This window comes from Dermochelys coriacea, chromosome 15 (assembly GCF_009764565.3).
Source record: "Dermochelys coriacea isolate rDerCor1 chromosome 15, rDerCor1.pri.v4, whole genome shotgun sequence".
NCBI classification, from domain to species: domain Eukaryota; kingdom Metazoa; phylum Chordata; order Testudines; family Dermochelyidae; genus Dermochelys; species Dermochelys coriacea.
In genome coordinates this window covers 25,192,752-25,210,609 of record NC_050082.1, presented here as the reverse complement: position 1 = coordinate 25,210,609, position 17,858 = coordinate 25,192,752, and the positions used below count along the sequence as shown (strand labels likewise).

The 17,858-nt window shown below is 49.8% G+C and overlaps 1 protein-coding gene across 3 annotated transcripts in view; it reads left to right on the top strand.

Annotated features, from left to right (window-relative positions):
* Positions 1-17,858, top strand: part of HIP1R (huntingtin interacting protein 1 related) — a 59,329-nt gene that overhangs the window by 33,122 nt on the left and 8,349 nt on the right. For all 3 annotated transcript variants that reach the window (XM_038373770.2, XM_038373772.2, XM_043498082.1), the window contains exons 7-23: positions 384-445; positions 2,180-2,320; positions 4,357-4,414; positions 4,526-4,601; positions 5,575-5,712; positions 6,533-6,591; positions 6,674-6,746; positions 7,264-7,447; positions 7,902-7,990; positions 8,520-8,636; positions 9,541-9,642; positions 11,015-11,209; positions 12,173-12,320; positions 13,179-13,265; positions 14,293-14,400; positions 15,744-15,880; positions 17,706-17,816. In XM_038373770.2, coding sequence (XP_038229698.1) covers positions 384-445; positions 2,180-2,320; positions 4,357-4,414; positions 4,526-4,601; positions 5,575-5,712; positions 6,533-6,591; positions 6,674-6,746; positions 7,264-7,447; positions 7,902-7,990; positions 8,520-8,636; positions 9,541-9,642; positions 11,015-11,209; positions 12,173-12,320; positions 13,179-13,265; positions 14,293-14,400; positions 15,744-15,880; positions 17,706-17,816 — 1,885 coding nt within the window. The remainder of the gene's footprint in view (positions 1-383; positions 446-2,179; positions 2,321-4,356; positions 4,415-4,525; positions 4,602-5,574; positions 5,713-6,532; positions 6,592-6,673; positions 6,747-7,263; positions 7,448-7,901; positions 7,991-8,519; positions 8,637-9,540; positions 9,643-11,014; positions 11,210-12,172; positions 12,321-13,178; positions 13,266-14,292; positions 14,401-15,743; positions 15,881-17,705; positions 17,817-17,858) is intronic.

Here is a 17,858-nt window from a genome sequence, read left to right as displayed (position 1 = left end):
AATGACAACACTGCAGTACTAAACATAAGAGAGCACCCTACAGTCATGGCCCCCAAACACAATGGGAACCCAATGCAAGTAGTATCGCTTTGCACTGTTACTGCAGTATTACCAAGGGTATATCTAGTACTGTAGTAATCCTCTCACTTGCTGGGTGGCAGTTAGGTTTGTATTTATAGCCTGCTTGCTACCCCGGCACTGTGTGCCAATAGTAAAAATAAATGACTGGAGCTGTGATCTGAACAGTGCAGCTGACAGTGTTGTGAAGGTGTCTTACAATACCGTGCTGTACAATACTTCAGCATCTTTTTAAATAAGGGTTTCTATGCTGATCCTGACCTTGCTCTTCGGGTAACATGATGGGGGGGATTTTGTTTTTTCAGCTTTCAGCTCACAATTGAGATGTTTGATTACATGGACTGTGAACTCAAACTCACAGAGTCAGGTAAGCAATGTGAAGCCGTCCCCTACTGTTTGGGATATTTTCTCCAGGCCCCAGGCTGATAGATGTTAGCTTCTCATCTCGGTCAGTAATCTAGTTAAAATCTAGTCTTTCCTCATCTAATAATGAGATGCATAGGTTTTTAAAGTAGTCTTTCAGCTTTGTTTGCTTATAACCACAACTGACTAAACAGGCCAATTTGGGGAAGATATTTAACAATCTGACTGCTTGTAGCAAACCCATATTGGCTCTGAACGATCACAAACCATGTGTGGTAGTGCTGGGAAAGGATGTATTTTTATTGCTCATTGATACAGAGATGTTAATTACATGCATTACACAAGGCTTTTATTCCCATTAACCGGAGACTGCAGTCAGTAATGTATTCTTTATAAATATTCATTTCCCTTTCTGAAATGTCCTCTTTGAGAGCTGAAGGACTTGGCCTGTGGAAACAGCGAGGCTGCTTTTAGTTACTTGCCTAGTCTCATTCTGAAAGAATTTTTGATGATTTAAAATTTTTGTTTTTTATTTTTTTAACCAGCCAGGAACGTGCAGCTGGAGAGGGGGCAGGAAACGTAATATATTCTAATGGTCTTCACTTCCCGAGTGACTAAAAACACTTGATTCTCTTACTGTCTCCTCCAAGATGTCGGGGGGGGGAATGAAAACTGCCATTTTATAGTCATAAATACTTGAATCTGAACACAGAGGAGGTGGTAGTTGAATATTCTGTAAAAGAAATGAATAATTTTCTGACTATTGATGACATGGAGTTACAAAATCGACAATAATGGCAATCCAGTCTCATGGTCAGGGTGTGAAACAATTCCAGCATGGAGCAGGAGGGAATCCTATACTCCCTTTGTCCTCATCGCCCTTCACAGTTGGTTACCTGCGCCCTCTTCCTTTTGTAGCAGCAAATATTGGCTGCTGCTTGAGGCGAGATATCTGAGCAGGTGGATCAGTGTGTGACAGAACAAGTGTCTTACATTGAGAATAAAAGCTAGGGAAGTTACGCCCATCTCGGTCTCAGTCTCTTTAACCTCAAGTGCTCGGTGCCAACCAGCCCCTGGAGAGAACCCAGGTAGTTCATATGTGACTCTGACTAGCAGGAAGAACTCTGAAATTTCTGATCACAAGGAGGGCGGCTGCTTTGCCCCACAGATGTAGTTCAGCTGCACTGGCCTTGCATGTGAACTAAGAGTTCATTCCACTTGTGGTAGGTAGAGACATGGACTTTGTAGTTAATTATAAAGCTTTGTAATCCCGGTAGCACACTCCACTCCGCCCAATGGAAGCTGAGTAAACAAAGACAGTAGGGCTTCAGCTGCAGGCTCAGTCAGGGTTCCTGTATGCTGCTTCCCCAGAATGACACCAAGTCTGTACCTATCTGATCCAAGATCTTGCTAGCCACCCCAGCTGCACTGCACTGGCTTTTAACTTGTCTCACTGTAACCTGACACTGGGTAAAGACTTCATTTGTGCAGGTCTCACCCTCTGGTCCCGATTCTGCCCAGTAGCAGTAGATAGACGCAGGCAGGAGTTGTCTGTGATCGGCCCAGTATTAGAAGCCAGATCTCCTGTGTCCCAGGAGGCCGTTCTTCCTCTCTTGGGAGCAGCCTGTCAGTGAGACCCTTCCATCCTGCCTGAACATGCCCCCGGGCAGCCTTTGTTTAACTGCACCTCTTACCAGATGAAACCCTTGCAGAGTCCTAACCCCGCTTCCTCCTGCAGTTCTCAGACAGCTCAACACCGCCATGGCTGTGTCTCAGATGTCGTCTGTTCAGTGCAGGCTGGCTCCTCTCATCCAGGTGATCCAGGACTGCAGCCACCTCTATCACTACACCGTCCAGTTAATGTTCAAGCTCCACGGATGTGAGTCACCCCCCGCGCATGATTTCCTGAAGCTCTGTCCCTCTGGTGTCTGAACTCACTGTCACATCTGCCACTTGCAGCCACCACTGCACCTGTGGCAGTTCAGCTTCCCTGGGTGCCAGGTTAAAGCCATTAACAGGTGCAAACCTGCAACAGCTTCATGTTTATAATGCTGAGCTGGCTTTTCTCCGGCATTGAAATGCCTTCAGTAGCTTGGCACCCTTCACCTCACGACACTGATAAACACATTCAGGCCCCTGCCCCCTCCTCCGCCCCAGGCTTTCTGACTGTGCCGGACACTGTGTGGCTTAATATCTAATTCAGTGCACTACCCACGGGACAGGGGAGCCATGCGGCTGTGCAAGCAGGGGACATGGGTAACTGGGTGCAATTCTGTGGAGGTCAGACTAGGTGAGCTAATGGTCCCTTCTGCCCTTGGAATCTATGAATCTGTTCTTGCAATATCCAGTTGTTTCAGGGCCTGTCCATTCTGAGACCAGACCCATGCTGGCTGACAGCCAAGGTGTTAGCAGGGCTCTCACATGAATTTTCTGGCTGGTGGGGATAGGCACTCTCTTTCCTGTGCTGTAGACTTAATCCTGCAGGGTGTCTATTGCTTGGTGTTAGAATACGGATCTGGAAGTAAAAAATCCCGGTGCACCATAGTCAGGAAACAGCTGGAACACTTCTAGCAATGGCTGCATTTAAAAATGGTGCTAGGTTGGAGTGGACTCCAGTCCGTGCATGCAGCTGGTTGTCACTGAGTGTTGGTAGGTGATTACTAATATATCGTTCCTTACATGAGCCATTAATCTATCCTTTTATCCCCATGTCTGGGTGCCAGCTACACTATTAAACCCCAAGTGTTGGCTTAAGCTAACTAATGTGAGCCATGTGCATGGTGCCCCATGGTGCATTTTGCAAATGTCTCCCTTCATGATGGTCTCTCACCTGAGACCATTTGCTTGATTTCATGGGCCAAGCTTCACTTTCCTCTTGCTGGAAGAGTTAAAGCAGGGATGGTTCTGAGCTGAGCAGTAATTCCTATGGCTGGGTTTCTGATGCCTTTTAAAGGCCTTTCCCCCACTGTAAAGATACACTTGAATCCCAGAGCACCTTTCCCTGCAATCAGCTTTCAGTTTTCATATCCCTGCAGCTCAGTAACACTATCAGGCTTGTCTGTGTGTATGGAAGGTTTATAAAGTATGCGCTCTGATTGTGGACTATAGTCCACTTGTTTCCATTGCTGACCTTTTGACTAGTTCCCTTGTTTGCAGTACATGCTTTGTTACTGGTTCCCCAGGGAGCCACGAGGAAAGGTTTGATTTCACCTGGAGGTTGGGAACCTGAGTACTCTACATTCCCAGGAAATGTGAGAGGGTCAAAGCCCCGTCTCCTTTCAGCATTATGCTTCCCACTTGGATTAAAAGATCAAATCGAGCTTGGCTGAAACACAAATGGCCGGCTCCCACCCAAGTTCCAGCCAAGCTTTTATGGACAAACTTAATGAAATGTACATTTCTTGAACACTTTGGACTCTGAGAGTAACTTCCCCCTGAATAGTCCAAAATATTTCACAAGCACTCGCTAGCTAAGCCTTCCAGTGTCCCATGAGACGTAAAAGAGATATAGCAACAGCTGCAGCCACAGCTTGGGTAGAACACAGTAGAATTCCTGCGTCATTTTCATCTGACAGGCAATAGGTTGGATTCCCATTGAGGCATCAGTAACTAAACTGCATCTCCAAACGTGAAAACTTCTGGGGACTGGCTTTAGCACCTTGAGCTTACCTGGATTTTTTTTAAAAGTATTTTGTGGTCAGATCACATTTTAGTACATTTTCTCCAGAGTGTTCAGAGGTCTCTTTCTCACCCAGTATTTCATGGGCAGTTTCTTCCAGCCAGCTGGATCAGGTGTATGGAAAGATCCTTTCCCAGCTGAAGCTTTGAGTGGTACTGTGCTCTGTGCAGTGACTTAGCACCTGCTGTGTTTATAAGGCTGGGCTGGTAATTCCTTTATCTCCTCGACTGCTCTAGGTCTGCCAGCTGATACGCTGCAAGGTCACCGAGACCGGTTCCACGAGCTGTTCCGCAGGTAACGAAGGGCGCTCTAGTGCGAGATAGTGACTCGCAGCTGTTCCGAATGCTCCATTCACCAAGGCTCCCACTACGCTCATTTTAATGATTTCCGTTTTCTTCTCTCTAGCCTCAAAAACTTCTTTAAAAGGGCTTCAGACATGTTGTACTTCAAGCGGCTCATCCAGATCCCCAGGCTGCCAGAGGTACCATCCACTTTCCTTACTGCGTGCTGATGTCTTTAGACACAGAACCAGAAACATACACTACACTTTACAGAATACCCAGAAACAGAGTTCCTGCCCCAAAGGCCTTGCAGTCTATTAAGTGCGTGCGATGCATGGAAAGCAGAGTACTGTAGTGAGGTCTCTGAAACAAGAAGGTGTGCCGGCAACCCAAGCCAGGCGCTTCAGGGTAGAAAATGGGTAACCCTGTTTATCTCAGTTGCCATGGGGCAACTTATGGCTCTCCAGGTGTCCAAATGCACCTCAGAGTCCAAGAGCAAGGGAATTCAGAGCTAGAGGTGCCTCACTTGAGCTTTAATTCTCCCTGTAACGACTGCCTATCGCAAGGTGCTCATCGCAATACAGGGAGTGTGTCCTGCAGTCTCTTTATTTCAATGGTCTGAAGTCTTCAGCTTCAGCAATTAATTTCCTTGATTGTTGCAATGGCCAGTTGGCTCCACGTTCAGAGAGAGGGAATGTTGGCTGATTCGATGGCAGGAACGAAGCCAGACATCGAAAGTGTGTCTTGTTCCTTTCAAAGGAAGGCAGCAGTGCAACAGGCACCGTGGAGAATCAGAAGAGGGTGGGGGGAGTTGTCCATGTCAGGGGTTCCCCCCTTTTTTCAATCTGCAGGCCACTCTGTCAGAGAGAGCAAAACGCTCGTTGGATCTGCCCCTGTTGCCTAGCTCTCAAAGTGTTCAATTCCAGAGATCGCCAGGAATGGCTCTGCGGGTACCAGTGGCCCAGGGCCATAGTGTGAGAACCACTGGACTATCTTGTTCTCTCCCATACCCTGAGGTGCAGAAGGCCTAACAGAACGTAATCATGGTGGTACCGGGTACCTTCCTGATCTAGCAATGTGCTCACCCCCCAGGGGGATGTATTCTGGGTGCACTGTTCAGTTCATTTAACCACAACCAGGTGAAACATGTCTGGTTTTCTGTTGTCTTGACAGAGCCCCCCTAACTTCTTGCGGGCGTCTGCCCTGGCAGAGCACGTGAAACCGGTGGTTGTCATCCCCGAGGAGACCCCTGAAGACGAAGAACCAGAAAACTTAATTGAGATCAGTACGGCTCCTCCAGTGGAACAGCAGGTGGGAGCTCAGAGATTCTTCTCAGGGGTGTGTTGGAAAGGCAAGAAAACCAAAGTCTGTCTAGGGTGCTAACGCTCTGTGTTACTCTCCGTTCCAAGGCACTGAAAACTAAGAGTGCTGCTTAAAAATGGAATTGGAGCGAGCCACATGCTCTTCTTTGCACTATGTACAGAAACTTCTGCAGCATTTCTGGCAATCCATGTAGCTGTGCTGAAGGACAAGACGTTAGTCTCCCTGGACAACCACCTTGATCGGGACAGTTCCTCTCCTCCCACATGGTTGCCTCTTCCTTGTTTTGAACAGCTGGTTACAGCTGAGGCCAGGCATCATTCTGTGTAATGTGGCTGGGTTGGGTGTGAGGATTCGGGAAGGGCAGGGAAGTTGATGGCGGCATGGGATGCAGACCCAGTGATTTAGGAGGCTCCTTGCCTTCTAATTTGGAAGGACACTGACGCTTAACAATGTTTTCAGGGACCATAGTGGTAGGAAGGGGATATTTTTTTCCATATCATTGCAATCTGAGTGGCTAGCAGGAGGCTGAGAGCCTTGGTTTGTCATGGAGGCTGTTGGGGTGGATGAGCCCTAGTAGGGAGTAAGTGGCATGAATAGTGCTCTCTCCTGCAGCCAGGATATTGGGCTTCTTGCAACTGTTGTCTCTGGCTTTACTGATAGCTTGTGTGCAAAACAGATTAACCTGGCCCGCTTCCCAGACTTCCTGTGACTGGTTTCCAGGCGATCGAGGCCCAATCTGATTTAGGCCAACCCCTGTCAGACACTTTGAAGGGCTGAGCCTAACTTGGGTGCCATCTTTCTTTTGCAGAACGTGTCAGATATATTTGAACAGACTTTCGGCCCCCCCAATGGCGTTCGGGATGACAGGTGAGGGGGACCGTGGTCAGCTGATGTTAGGAGGGTGCTGCTGCTTTCTGGGCTAGTAATGAAGCTCACTGTTTGTTCCCAGGGATCTCCAAATCGAAAACCTAAAGAAAGAAGTGGACTTGCTTCGAGCTGAGCTAGAGAAAATTAAACTGGAGGTAAAGCCTGGTGCTACGGTGAGCAGAGGTGGAGGAGAAAGAGGATGGTGTGGCTTGTATCACATGATAGCTCAGAGCCTGACTTGCCCAAAGTCTCTCAGAGATGGGAACAGAACCCAGTTCCTGTCCTCTGCCACTGCACTGTGTCCTCTCATGTTAGAACTTTCCAGATTACTACAGCTGGGTGACAGGCCTGAAATCCATTCGCTGAATATGTCACCAGTTGGGTGGCTCAGTGTACTGAGGAGAAGACAATTTTGCAGTTAGAAAAATATATTCCTCCCCAGTTGGATCTAGTGGCCATTCCCGGAGAACCCATGTCAGATTGCATGTGTTAGCATATTAGCTGAGGACTTCACAGGCCAATGTAGTCTCTGGGGAATCCAGGGCAGGCCATTGTCAGAGTCATTGTCAAAGACACCCCTAGCACTCAGGAGTGCCTGGCCCCCAGCCCTGTGCTCACTCTGTGCCAGGCTTGTTCAGTCGGGTGGGTAACTGCAGTTGGCCATGTCTGTAGGCTCAGCGGTACATCACGCAGCTCAAGGCCCAGATCAACAGCCTGGAGGCTGAGCTGGAGGAGCAACGGAAACAAAAGCAGAAAGCTCTGGTGGATAATGAACAACTCCGGGATGAGGTGGAGCGACTGCAGAGGGCACAGCTGGAGAGCAGCCGGACGCAGGGGCTTTATGTTGAAGCTGAAAGTAGGTGACATCTTCAGGGACTTGAAAGAGAGAAGGAGAGAGTGAGCCAAGGGGCCTAGAACTAAAATAAACCTTTGATGCCCATGGGTGGCTGAATCCTGGGCTGCAGTGTTGGGTCTGTCCCTTGTGGAGAGGATGTTCCCTGTAGCCATTCACTGTTTGGTCAGGAACAGCTCCAAACCCTGCAGTATCACTATTGGGAGCTGCAGTGTGTTTGACCAGATATTTTTAAGGGAAATGCCATTAGCTGCTTATATCAAAGTGATGGGAACAAACTGGATCAAACTGCTTAAGAGGATGCCCCTGTGTTTAGCAACTGGTCTCTGCTGTTCTTTTCTTCTGTGTTTTCCCTGTGTGTGAGTAACTGTGGGTTAGAGAAGGCTGGTTAGTACTGAATCGCTGGGGCGGAGTTCTTGGGTGAAACTGACACTGGGAATGTTCTTGCCTTTGCCAGAGAAAGCCAGTGCCACGGAAATCCGCTACGCCAAGCTGAAAGAGAAACACAGCGAGCTCATCAACACGCATGCAGAGCTGCTGCGAAAGGTGAGGGCTGGCTAGTGTGGCTACAGGCTGGCTGGGGCTTTAGCGGAGCCAGAGGTTGTCATAGAAATCAGCTTGTATATTTTTCTCTCCTTGTTCCACTCCCCTGCTGCCACTGCCTGTCTAACCCTGGCCTCTTTTCTGTCCATCCCTGCAGTCTCGGCACTGTTAATTCAAGAGTCCCTTCCTGCCATCTGCAGCCTTTCTATGTCTCTCTATGACCTCCTTTATCTTTGCCTGGACCTGTCAATTTCTTTCTGTCTGTTACCTGCAGTATTTTGGGATATGTACTTTGTATGCAAAGTGCTGTCCAAAATACAGCTCCTGCCAGGGCTCATTGGCCTGACTAAAGAGACGAAGGATCAAATGAGGAATTTGGAAATTGGAATTTGAATCGAGCCATGAAATGCTTTCAACCCTAGCAGTGGTGCTTGGATGTTCCACATCCCCACCCCTCACACCCCCCCCCCCCGATATACTGAAACAACTCTCCCCCCGATATACTGAAACAATCCTCCTCTCTTGTGCTCAGAATGCAGATACTGCCAAGCAACTGACAGTCACCCAGCAGAGCCAGGAAGAAGTGGCTCGTGTCAAAGAGCAGCTGGCATTTCAGATGGAGCAGGTGAAGCGGGAGTTGGAGATGAAGGTATATCTGCTGCTGCCCAAAGCTCTGCCTTGCTTTTGACCAAAGTAGCCTTGAGGGCTGATCTTGTTCCTGCAGGAATTAGTGTGCATGTGTTCGTACCTGAAAAAATGGTGCATAGAGCCATGTTGCTCCTGCACACGCAGGTGTCTTTGCTGGTTTGGCAGCCACAAAATAAGAGGCGGCTTTGAGATCAAGTGATCATCTCTGGCCTGATTTCTCTAAGGTCCTGAGCACCTGCTGCACCAAGGCAGTCTGCCCTGAACATTGAGGTCAGTGGAAGCTGGGAGCGCTCAGCATCTCTGAAAAATCAGCCCTTGGCCTTTGTATTTTCCAGCACAGCTGCCTGAACGAAAGGGACTGAAATTCTCCAAGCAGAGAGCAGTCCTCCGACTAGCCCGTTGCGTGTGTGATTGAGACACGGTCTAGTACTCTTCCTTGAGTCCAGTACATAGCCTGCCCTCTGCCTTCAAGGGCAATTAGTGATTCAGACCCTTCCTAACAATTAGGTTGTCGCTGCCCAGATTCCTTGGCAGTCAGATGGTTTATAGGCACATTTCACCCACATCTCCTCCAGATTCATTGTCCATCTGTCCATGAAATTTCCAGGGTGGATCTACATTTTCAGATGTGACTAAAGATTATGGGAGCCTGGTATTCAGAATGTGCCGAGCACCCGCCTGCTGAAAATTGGGCCCTTTAAGGTGTCTCAAATAAAACCCCTAGTCACTTCTGGAAAACGTAAGCTCCTGTTTCTTTAAGCAGTTGGGCTGCCCTGTGCTGCCTTGCCCGTGGCCCCCTGGGTTGCAGAGCTGTAAAAAGCCATTGTATAAATGGGCACAGAAGTAAAACTGGAGAGCTATCCTGATGCCTTCTCTGATTCCCATCTGTTTGTCTGCAAATGTAGCTTGAAGACCAGACCTTGCAGATGGAGCAGCTGAAGAGAGAACTGGAAGCCAAGAAAGAAGAGCTGACCCAGATTCAGAGTTCACTCAGCAATTCCAAGCAGGTACATGGCCCAGATGGTAGGAACGCACCCACGAAGGGAACTGCTTTTTCGAGGTGCTGAGCAGTGGGCCAGGGCTGCTTAGCACCTCTGGAAATTGGACTCCAGGCAGAATCCTGCCTGTAAGAGAGTTCCCGGTGATGCATTTCAACTGTGGGGGACTTTCTGGCATCCCTGTGACTTGCTGGAGAAGGAAATGAAGGATGCCTGCCCCTGTGTGTTTGTGTCGATGGCCACACAATATGTCGGCAGACTTCTCGCTCTTCTTAGGCAGCATTTCAGACCCACAGGGCACCAGCCAACGGCTCCCACTCATATCCTGGAGATCTCCTCTCCCACTCCCCACGCTCATTAAAACCAGGTTCTCTGAGTACACGATCCTCCAGGTGGCAACCTGAATGTACTGCAGAGGCTGCGCAGGCTGTAGATGGACCTCGGCTTGGAGAATTGGAGTTACGAGGAACATGGATAAACCCCGAGAGCTTCACTCTGGTGCCAGCTCCTCTATTGCAAATAAAAGGGCTGGAATGGCATAAAGGGGCCCTAAAAGGTCCCTCTCTCTCCAGGGGCAGGGTTCCACAGCCATACAGCTGCCTCGTGAGCCCCCCTTTGCAAGTCTCAGCAGAGGGGGCGTGGTTGGGGTACAGCATGCAGTGCTGCAGAGATTCTGGGCAGAGCTGTGACTCATGAGGCAACCCTGGGAGTCTGCTGTAACTTAGACAGACTGCCCAGGACCACCCCAAGCTACAGCAGAGGCCAGTCCAGCCCTGGAGCAGCCCAGGGTTCGGAGGTCACAAAGGTGGCTTAAAGCCGCTGTAGGCCCACTCGCCCAGGGCACCCCTGAGATGAGCAGCACAGAATCTCACCCCAGATGCTGCATGGGGATGGGCTGTCTCAGGGGATTTATCATGGGCTGTAAACCTTTCATGTCTAGGTCACTGACTCCAGCGGCCTGTGTGTAAATGAATACGGTGGGTCCCAGGCCCGTTCCCACTTGGTGCATGTCCTCTTTGCAGAAGCCACCACTGGACTAGGTGCTAACTAGTTGAGAGGCCAAGGCCATGGTGATCTCATGCCACTCCCTGTGCTGGTCTCTCCAGGAGAACAGTCTGAGGGAAGCTTGCCCTGCTGCTGGATAATGGGAGGGGTCTCTGTGTCTGGGGCTGTCCCTCATGACTTTCTAAGAGTACTAAATTCCTTCCCAGATCTTTAGAAAGCCAAGAATCCCCCATAGCTGGCTGGCCCAGGGTGGCATTGGCTGTTATGGGGGCTAATTGGTACCTGGTGCATAGTGGAGCAGGCAGAGATTTATGCTGAGGGCTTGGATTGTGTGAGAGCAGTTTTGAGACCCTGGATCTTCCTGATTTGTTTTCAGGCTGGCTCCGAGCTCCACTCCCAAGTGGAAGCCCTGCATGCTGAGAAGGACTCACTGAGGAAGTCAGTGAGCGAGAAGGAATGTGAGCTGCTGTCCGTAAAGGGCCTGATTCAGGAGAAAGAGCTGCTGTTGAACCAGGAGGCAGAGAGGAGTGCTAAAGAAATCAGAGAGCTTCAGGGAAAACTCATGGAAAAGGTACTGGGGAGAAATGTTTAGGATCTCAGGGCAGAAGCCCCTTTCCCGAGCATCCCTCGGAACCTGCTGGGGCTTCGAGTGACGTGCATGCAGAGAAAAGAGCCAGGCAGGAGGCTTAGCCAATGTGGAATGAATTTACCTAATGCCAAAGAAATCACCTTTGTGGTCAGACTGCGAAGGTCACATGGCTGGCATGGTGAACCCCTTACAACCTGAAAGGTCACTCACAGTGACGCAGCTTCTCTCATGGGCAGATCTCCAGGTGATTTGCAGCCAGCAATAAACCAAGCCCCTTCACATCTCTGCCCTTCTGGGAGGCAGTATTTCCCAATGGTCAGAGCAGTGAACTGGGAGTCTGTTCTTGATTCTGCCATTAATTTGGACTTCGTACGATCCTGCAGTGAAAGGCCTCCTCAGTAACCCCAAGATTCACTCTGGCCTCATGCCGGATAACCCCCTGGCTTGCCGAAGCCCGTTTCTCATTCCCTCTTCTGGACTGTAGCGTAGTGTGGCTGTGTGGTGAAGGCTGGCCTTGTGGGTGAGGCACGGGAGTGGGAGAGAAGATGGGCTCCAGCCTGAGCCGAACATCTACGCTGCAATTAAACAGCCCCATAGCCTGAACCCTGTGAGCCCAAGTCAGCTGGCATGGGCCAGCCACGGGATTTTAATTGCAGTGTAGACATACCCTAGATTCTCTTTTGACTCTGCTAGAGACTCCCTGTGTGGCTTTGGGCAAGTCACTTTACCTCTTCTCCTCAGTTTCCCCATCTGTGAAATGGAGGTAATACTTCCCACCAGCCTCTGGAGCAATGTCTATAGAGCCCACTGAGACCCTGGGAGGAAGGGCACTGCTGAGGGGAAATGATTATTGCAGAGGTGGAGAAAGAAATTCCTGCAGCTGCAGGCTGGGAGGGACTCTGAGACCCTACAGCATGTGTAATGTCTTTTGTTTACAACCTATAGAAAAACCAGGAGCAGAGCCTCCAGCAGAAGCTTCTGGATGACCAGTTCGGTATGCTCCAGGGGACAGTGAAGGAGGCAGAGAACATCATCCAAGATGCCATTGCCAAGCTGGACGACCCCTTGCATGTCCGTTGCACCAGCTCTCCAGGTAGGGAGCTGTTTGGCTGATGGCCGTTGGCAGCCAGGGACAGCCGAGCTTTGCAGATGAGAGCTGGCTCTGTGCCTTCTCCCTGGCAGGTAGGTGATGCTGCCCCATAAGCCTCCCCGACACTGTCTTCTTGGCTAAATATTAAGCCTGAGGGGTTCTGGGCTCCTTGGCTTTCCCTGAGGTGAATTATCTGCGACACAGAATTTTCCTTCTTTCATGAGTCAGACCCTAATACTGCTTGAACCACCCTTTGGCTTAGTCAACTGGACACCTGTTGCTGGAGTGCGAGGAGAGGGAAGATTCCCTCAGGGAGGGATAGGTAATGCTGATCCCACCCTCCGCCCCCATCTGGCCAGCCAAGCCTCGGCAGAACGTTTGTTAGCTCCACTTTCCATGCTAATGTCTGTGCCCTTCTAGGTGCCCAGGCTTAGATGCCAGGCTCAGATGCAGATCTGGAAATGGCTCTTGGCACCGAATAGCTGCAGAGCCTTCCGAACCAGGGGGCTCAGGTCAGCAGCAGCTCAGTCACGGCTGAAGGAGTGTTGGGCTTCAGTAAACAGGAGACATCTCAAAATCACTGTAGCACTCAAAAGGGTTTGTGGCAAAATAAAGGCTCAGCCCCCGTTTGGACTGCGACTCCTTGCTCAGTACGCGGCGGTATGGTCTTACTAATGCAGTCAAGGTTGGACAGTGTGGTCTGTAAAGCCAGGAACAGGTTAATTCTCCTGATGGGGGCCTAGCTGCAACATCCAGACCCTCCAAAACGTTGAGCTGTTCAGACAGGTATGTGGCCTAGTGCAGGCCCATGTCCCACGTAACCCTTTCCTCACCTTCACTTGACCCTTGGTGTTTTTGCAGATTACCTCATCAGCCGGGCGCAGGCAGCCCTGGAGTCCGTGAACTCCTTGGAGAATGGGCATGCGCAGTATATGACCAACATGACAGGTAAAGGTGCCTGGGTGCTGTGTGTCCGGATCAGAAGCTGGCACCGAGGCCAGTCCCGTGGGAGGGCGCGTCTGAGATGGGCAGACAGGAAGTTTGGGCGTGGTCGCTGCGATTTGGTCCAGACTTGAACAATTCCGTGTGCTTAATATGTTTGTGAAATCCGTGCAGTGTAAATAAATCGCATGGCGACGGGCCACGTTCAATACCCAGTAACGTTGCCCCAGTGCTGAACGGCTGGGCTCCCCACCTGGAAGCAGCAATAGTCATGCAGGGAGGAGGTGGGGGATTTGGGCAGCGAGAGCGCTGGAAACTTTCTGGTTGTGGGTGGGTTGGGGAGAATGGGGTGTGCTGGCCCTGGGTTGTCATTTCTATGGAGAGTGCCTGCAAGCCCAGAGCTCTGACAGGCGCATTTTAATACATGCACGTGAATTAACTAATGAGGCTCTTGTGTTCAGGGCATTCAAGTCCCAACCTCTCTATCTGGGAGCTAAGGATTATTGTTCCCAGGTGGGGGAACGCTGAGACTTGGAGGGATTAAGGCCAAAATAGTTCAGCCTCCTAAATCCATATCTAGGCTCGCACGGGTGGAATTTCCAAAGGGAGCCAAGTGACTTAGGTGCAGATGTCCCTTTGGCCTCAACATCAGGCTCCTGTTTGTGCAAAGGTTGGCCAGGGTGATTTTACTCAGGGCCACCCAGTGAGTTGATGTTGGGGCTCCGACTAGGGTGCAGGAGTCCCTGGCTCCCAGGCCTGCGCGTGGACAGCTCTGCGCTCGCCAGGCAGTTACCGATTCATCGTGTGTCCCAGCTCTGAGCATTGGTGCTTCGGACACTAGCCTTCGCTCTCTACTCTGTGGGTCGCTGAAAAGGCTTGGTGTAGGGGAGGAAAAGGGCGAGCCAATGGCCACCAAGCAGGCAACTTCCCGCCTAGAATGGTCCCCGAAACGTTTCTGTGGTGCAGGGACCTTTGCATGAGAGCATTGGTGTCCAGTGCTCACCCTGTGGCCTGTCTCTCTTTGTTTCGATAGATGCTACTGGGTTGGTAGCAGCCCTGGCCCAGTTTGCTCACTTGACCGCTGACACCATCGTGAATGGCAGTGCCACGTCCCACATGGCACCCACTGACCATGCCGACCGTAAGTAATTAACCCAAAGCCTGCTTTAGGCGCTTTCAAAAATCCTGGTGCAGTGAGGATCCCCCACACTACCCTGCTGAGGTGCCTCCAACCTGATGTGAGAGATCGCCCTGGTGGGAGCAGGGGACTGGGGTCTCAATGGTCCAGTCAGGCCTTGGTCTCTCTGCCAGCATGGTGCCCTTTAGTGCCAAAGGTGCTGGTAGCTTGTGTGGTGCAGACCCTGGACTGAGACCCAACCAGCTAATACAGCTAATGCCTTGTAGTGATTAGTTCATGGGCTCTCCCCTGCTCTCAAACATGCCCAGATTTCCAGCTCCACGTAATCAGCAGATGCCAGAGGTTGGTGCAGGTTTGAAAACAACCCGTCCTCCATTTGCCTAGTGTACTGGGCCTCTGTGGCCCCCCAACCCACATGGAATGTGGGAGGGTGGCAGGACTCACTGTTGCTGTCAGCGCCTGGCTGATGGAAAGAGGACGTGCACGTGCAGCCGGTACTTTCTCATGCCGCTGAGGCCCTAGCACTGTGAGGGGCACATCTGATGATGAGCAAGAAGGTGCGTGTCTGCTGGAGGGGTTTTGAGTGACTCACAGCGTGTTGGTTAGGGCTGGGCAGGGAAGATCTGACTCAGCACCTCTCTCCAGTTACTAAATGTGGTGCAGGCTTCAGCAGAACTTCCTTTCTGTTGTCCGGACATGCGCTAATTGAATGTTACGGGCAGTGTTCCTTCTTTGCCAGGAATGAATGCAAAGCCATCCCTGAAGCAGGCTGTCCCTTATTTTTTATGACACTAGCACCTTGCTGTATCAGCTAAGATAAGGGCTGCACTGTGCAAACATGTAGTGAGAGTCCCTGACCCAGAGAGTTTCCATTTGAACTAGACAAGATGGACAGAGTGGGCAGGGAAACAGACCCAGTGTGACTTGCTGAAAGGCACGCAATGAGTTAGTGGCACAGCCACCCATGTCTCCCAAGCTCCAGTCCAGTGCTCTGGCCACTAGGCCACGCTGCCTCCCTATTTCTTGCCTCATCTTGTTTGTTCACCTGACTCTCTCCTATGGCTGGTGGTCTTTCCTGTTGTTTAATTTCTCTTCTCAACTGTAATACGTGGCACCAAGATCACACTCTTCAAAGCATTTTACAAACATTGCTCAATCCACCCAATGTGTCTGAGGCAGATGCCACAGAGGAAGTCTGTGTGTCAATGCCAGGATTGGAACTCAGGAGCTCCTGGCCACCAGTCCTGTGTTTGGTCCACTAGACCATACCCCCTCGCGCAAAGGAAACAAACTGCCTGCATTCTTTTTTAATCCTTTGCTGTAACTGAGATTCTTTCTCCTGTCAGAATTAACTGAAACCTGCAGAGACTGTGGGCATCGGAGTCTGGAGTATCTGAACGAGCTGAAGGATAAGCAGTTGCTGAGACAGGCAAACCCAGAGGACGTGAGGAGAACTCTACAGGGCATCCTTCAACTGGGCCAGGTAGGGATCGATTCTCAGAAGTGGGGCTACTCTCGTGGAGGAGCACTTCGTCTTAGATACACATCATTGTCTTGGGACAAATCCACCCTTGGTGTAACTCCATCCACTCCAGAGGAGCCACACCAGGAATGGATTTAATCCACTGGGGCTGAGACATGCAAGTAAGAGGATGCTCAGATGATTCAGATGCAAACGAAATAGTGTCTGCAAGTGGCACCCCCTGGCTTCCTCTGCCATCGGTGATGTGCATGGTGGAGCCAGGTGGATTCCTGCTTTCTATTTATAGCAACAAAGTTAAGCCTGTGCTCTGCAAGGATGTGGCTTCTGCTGGTTAGTGATGAGTGCAGATTAGTGCTGAGCAGCAAGGAGCTTAACACCTTTCACTTTTTTCTCTTGCTGGAAAGTCTGTTGGATCTTTCCAGCTTGTTATACTTGAGGCTGGGGACTGGCTTGGGTTTTAGATATGGCATTTTTACCTTCTTCAGAAATGACTATTCCAGCTCCCAGAACATCTCCCTCCTTGAGTCTTGTCCTGATGGGCGTTTACTCTTGGTACCACCAGCCGGCCCCCAAAGGACCCCACCATTGTGTCTTAGACTGTAGGCAATGATGCATTCGCTGTGGTGAGCGCTAGCATGAGGGACTTGCTCCGCTTCCATCCATGGCTGCCCCTCCCGCCTCACTGTTCTACACCATAAGTCCAGAGCTGTGATGTATTCCAGCTTCCCTTAGTCAGTCACCTCTTTCCTCTTGCTCTGTATTTAAACCCCCCCTCTAATTTCTTTTTCTTGCAATCACGGGCCAGGAGTTCTGTGTTTGTATTTGGTAACATTTTAAAATCTCAGTGTGTATTGAATTCTCATCCAGCATTCCAAGCCCCCACTGGAAAAAGGAAACCTTCTTTTGGAATTGGTTTCATGTCTTATTCTTTATGATCTTGTCTAGATATTAATGTGGAGCAAATGGCTATTTTTTCTTTTTAGATTAAAAGAACAAACCCCAAATGAACGTAATATTGGTAAAGGTTCACTGAGAGCCTGGAGCCTTCACACATTAATTCTATTTGTATTTTTGTAGCACCCACCCTCCTTATGTAGGAGCAGGCTCCATTGTGCTGGGGGCTGTACAAGCACAGATTGGGGGACAATCCTGATCTAAGATCTAATTTGAATCTCTCTCTCCTGTGCATTTGGGTTCTGCAGGAACCTGATCAAAGTCCAATATCTCAGTTTTTGTATTCGGTGTTTTTTTTTAATTCCCCTTGTGCTTTATTTTAATTCTAGGAGCCATTTATAGGGGTTGAAATAACATGATCATAGGTAGCATTTCAGTGGAAATACCCTTAGACCAGATCAAGTTATTTTAGCCCAGTAAGTAGCTCCCTGAAACTGTGAAAAACTTGCAAACCCCCATACCCTCAAATCCCCACTAGCATTATATATTAATATGCTACTAACTTATAGAGCAATGAGCTGTTCTGCCTTCTGTGTACTCTGGAAAGCTATTGCAGCACTCCTGCTGGCTGAGAATGGCACCATTGTGAAGTATAGTTCTGTCCCTGTTTTTGGAGTGTTTTCTTTAAATAGAAAACCAAACTTCCTTTATGACCCTTTGAATCTCTCTGAGCTTCCTCTAATATATTTACTGCCAGAATCTAGTTCACTTGGATCATTCCCAGCTCTTCATCTTTGTGGAGAGTTTTATTCTTGGGTTTTGCTCTTTCCAGGCCAAAGAGATATTCTAGCTAGTTGTTTGAAATCTTTAGGAAAGTTTTTATCCTGCCGCCTGATTTCACACTGGCTCGTCACTTTCTTCCCTTTGCCAGGAACTAAGACCTAAAAGCTTAGACATCAAGCAAGAAGAGCTGGGTGATATGGTTGATAAGGAAATGTCCTCCACCTCAGCAGCGATTGAAGATGCTGTCAGAAGAATAGAGGTGAGATGAAGACCGTGGACTCTGTGTCTAGCAGAGAAAAAA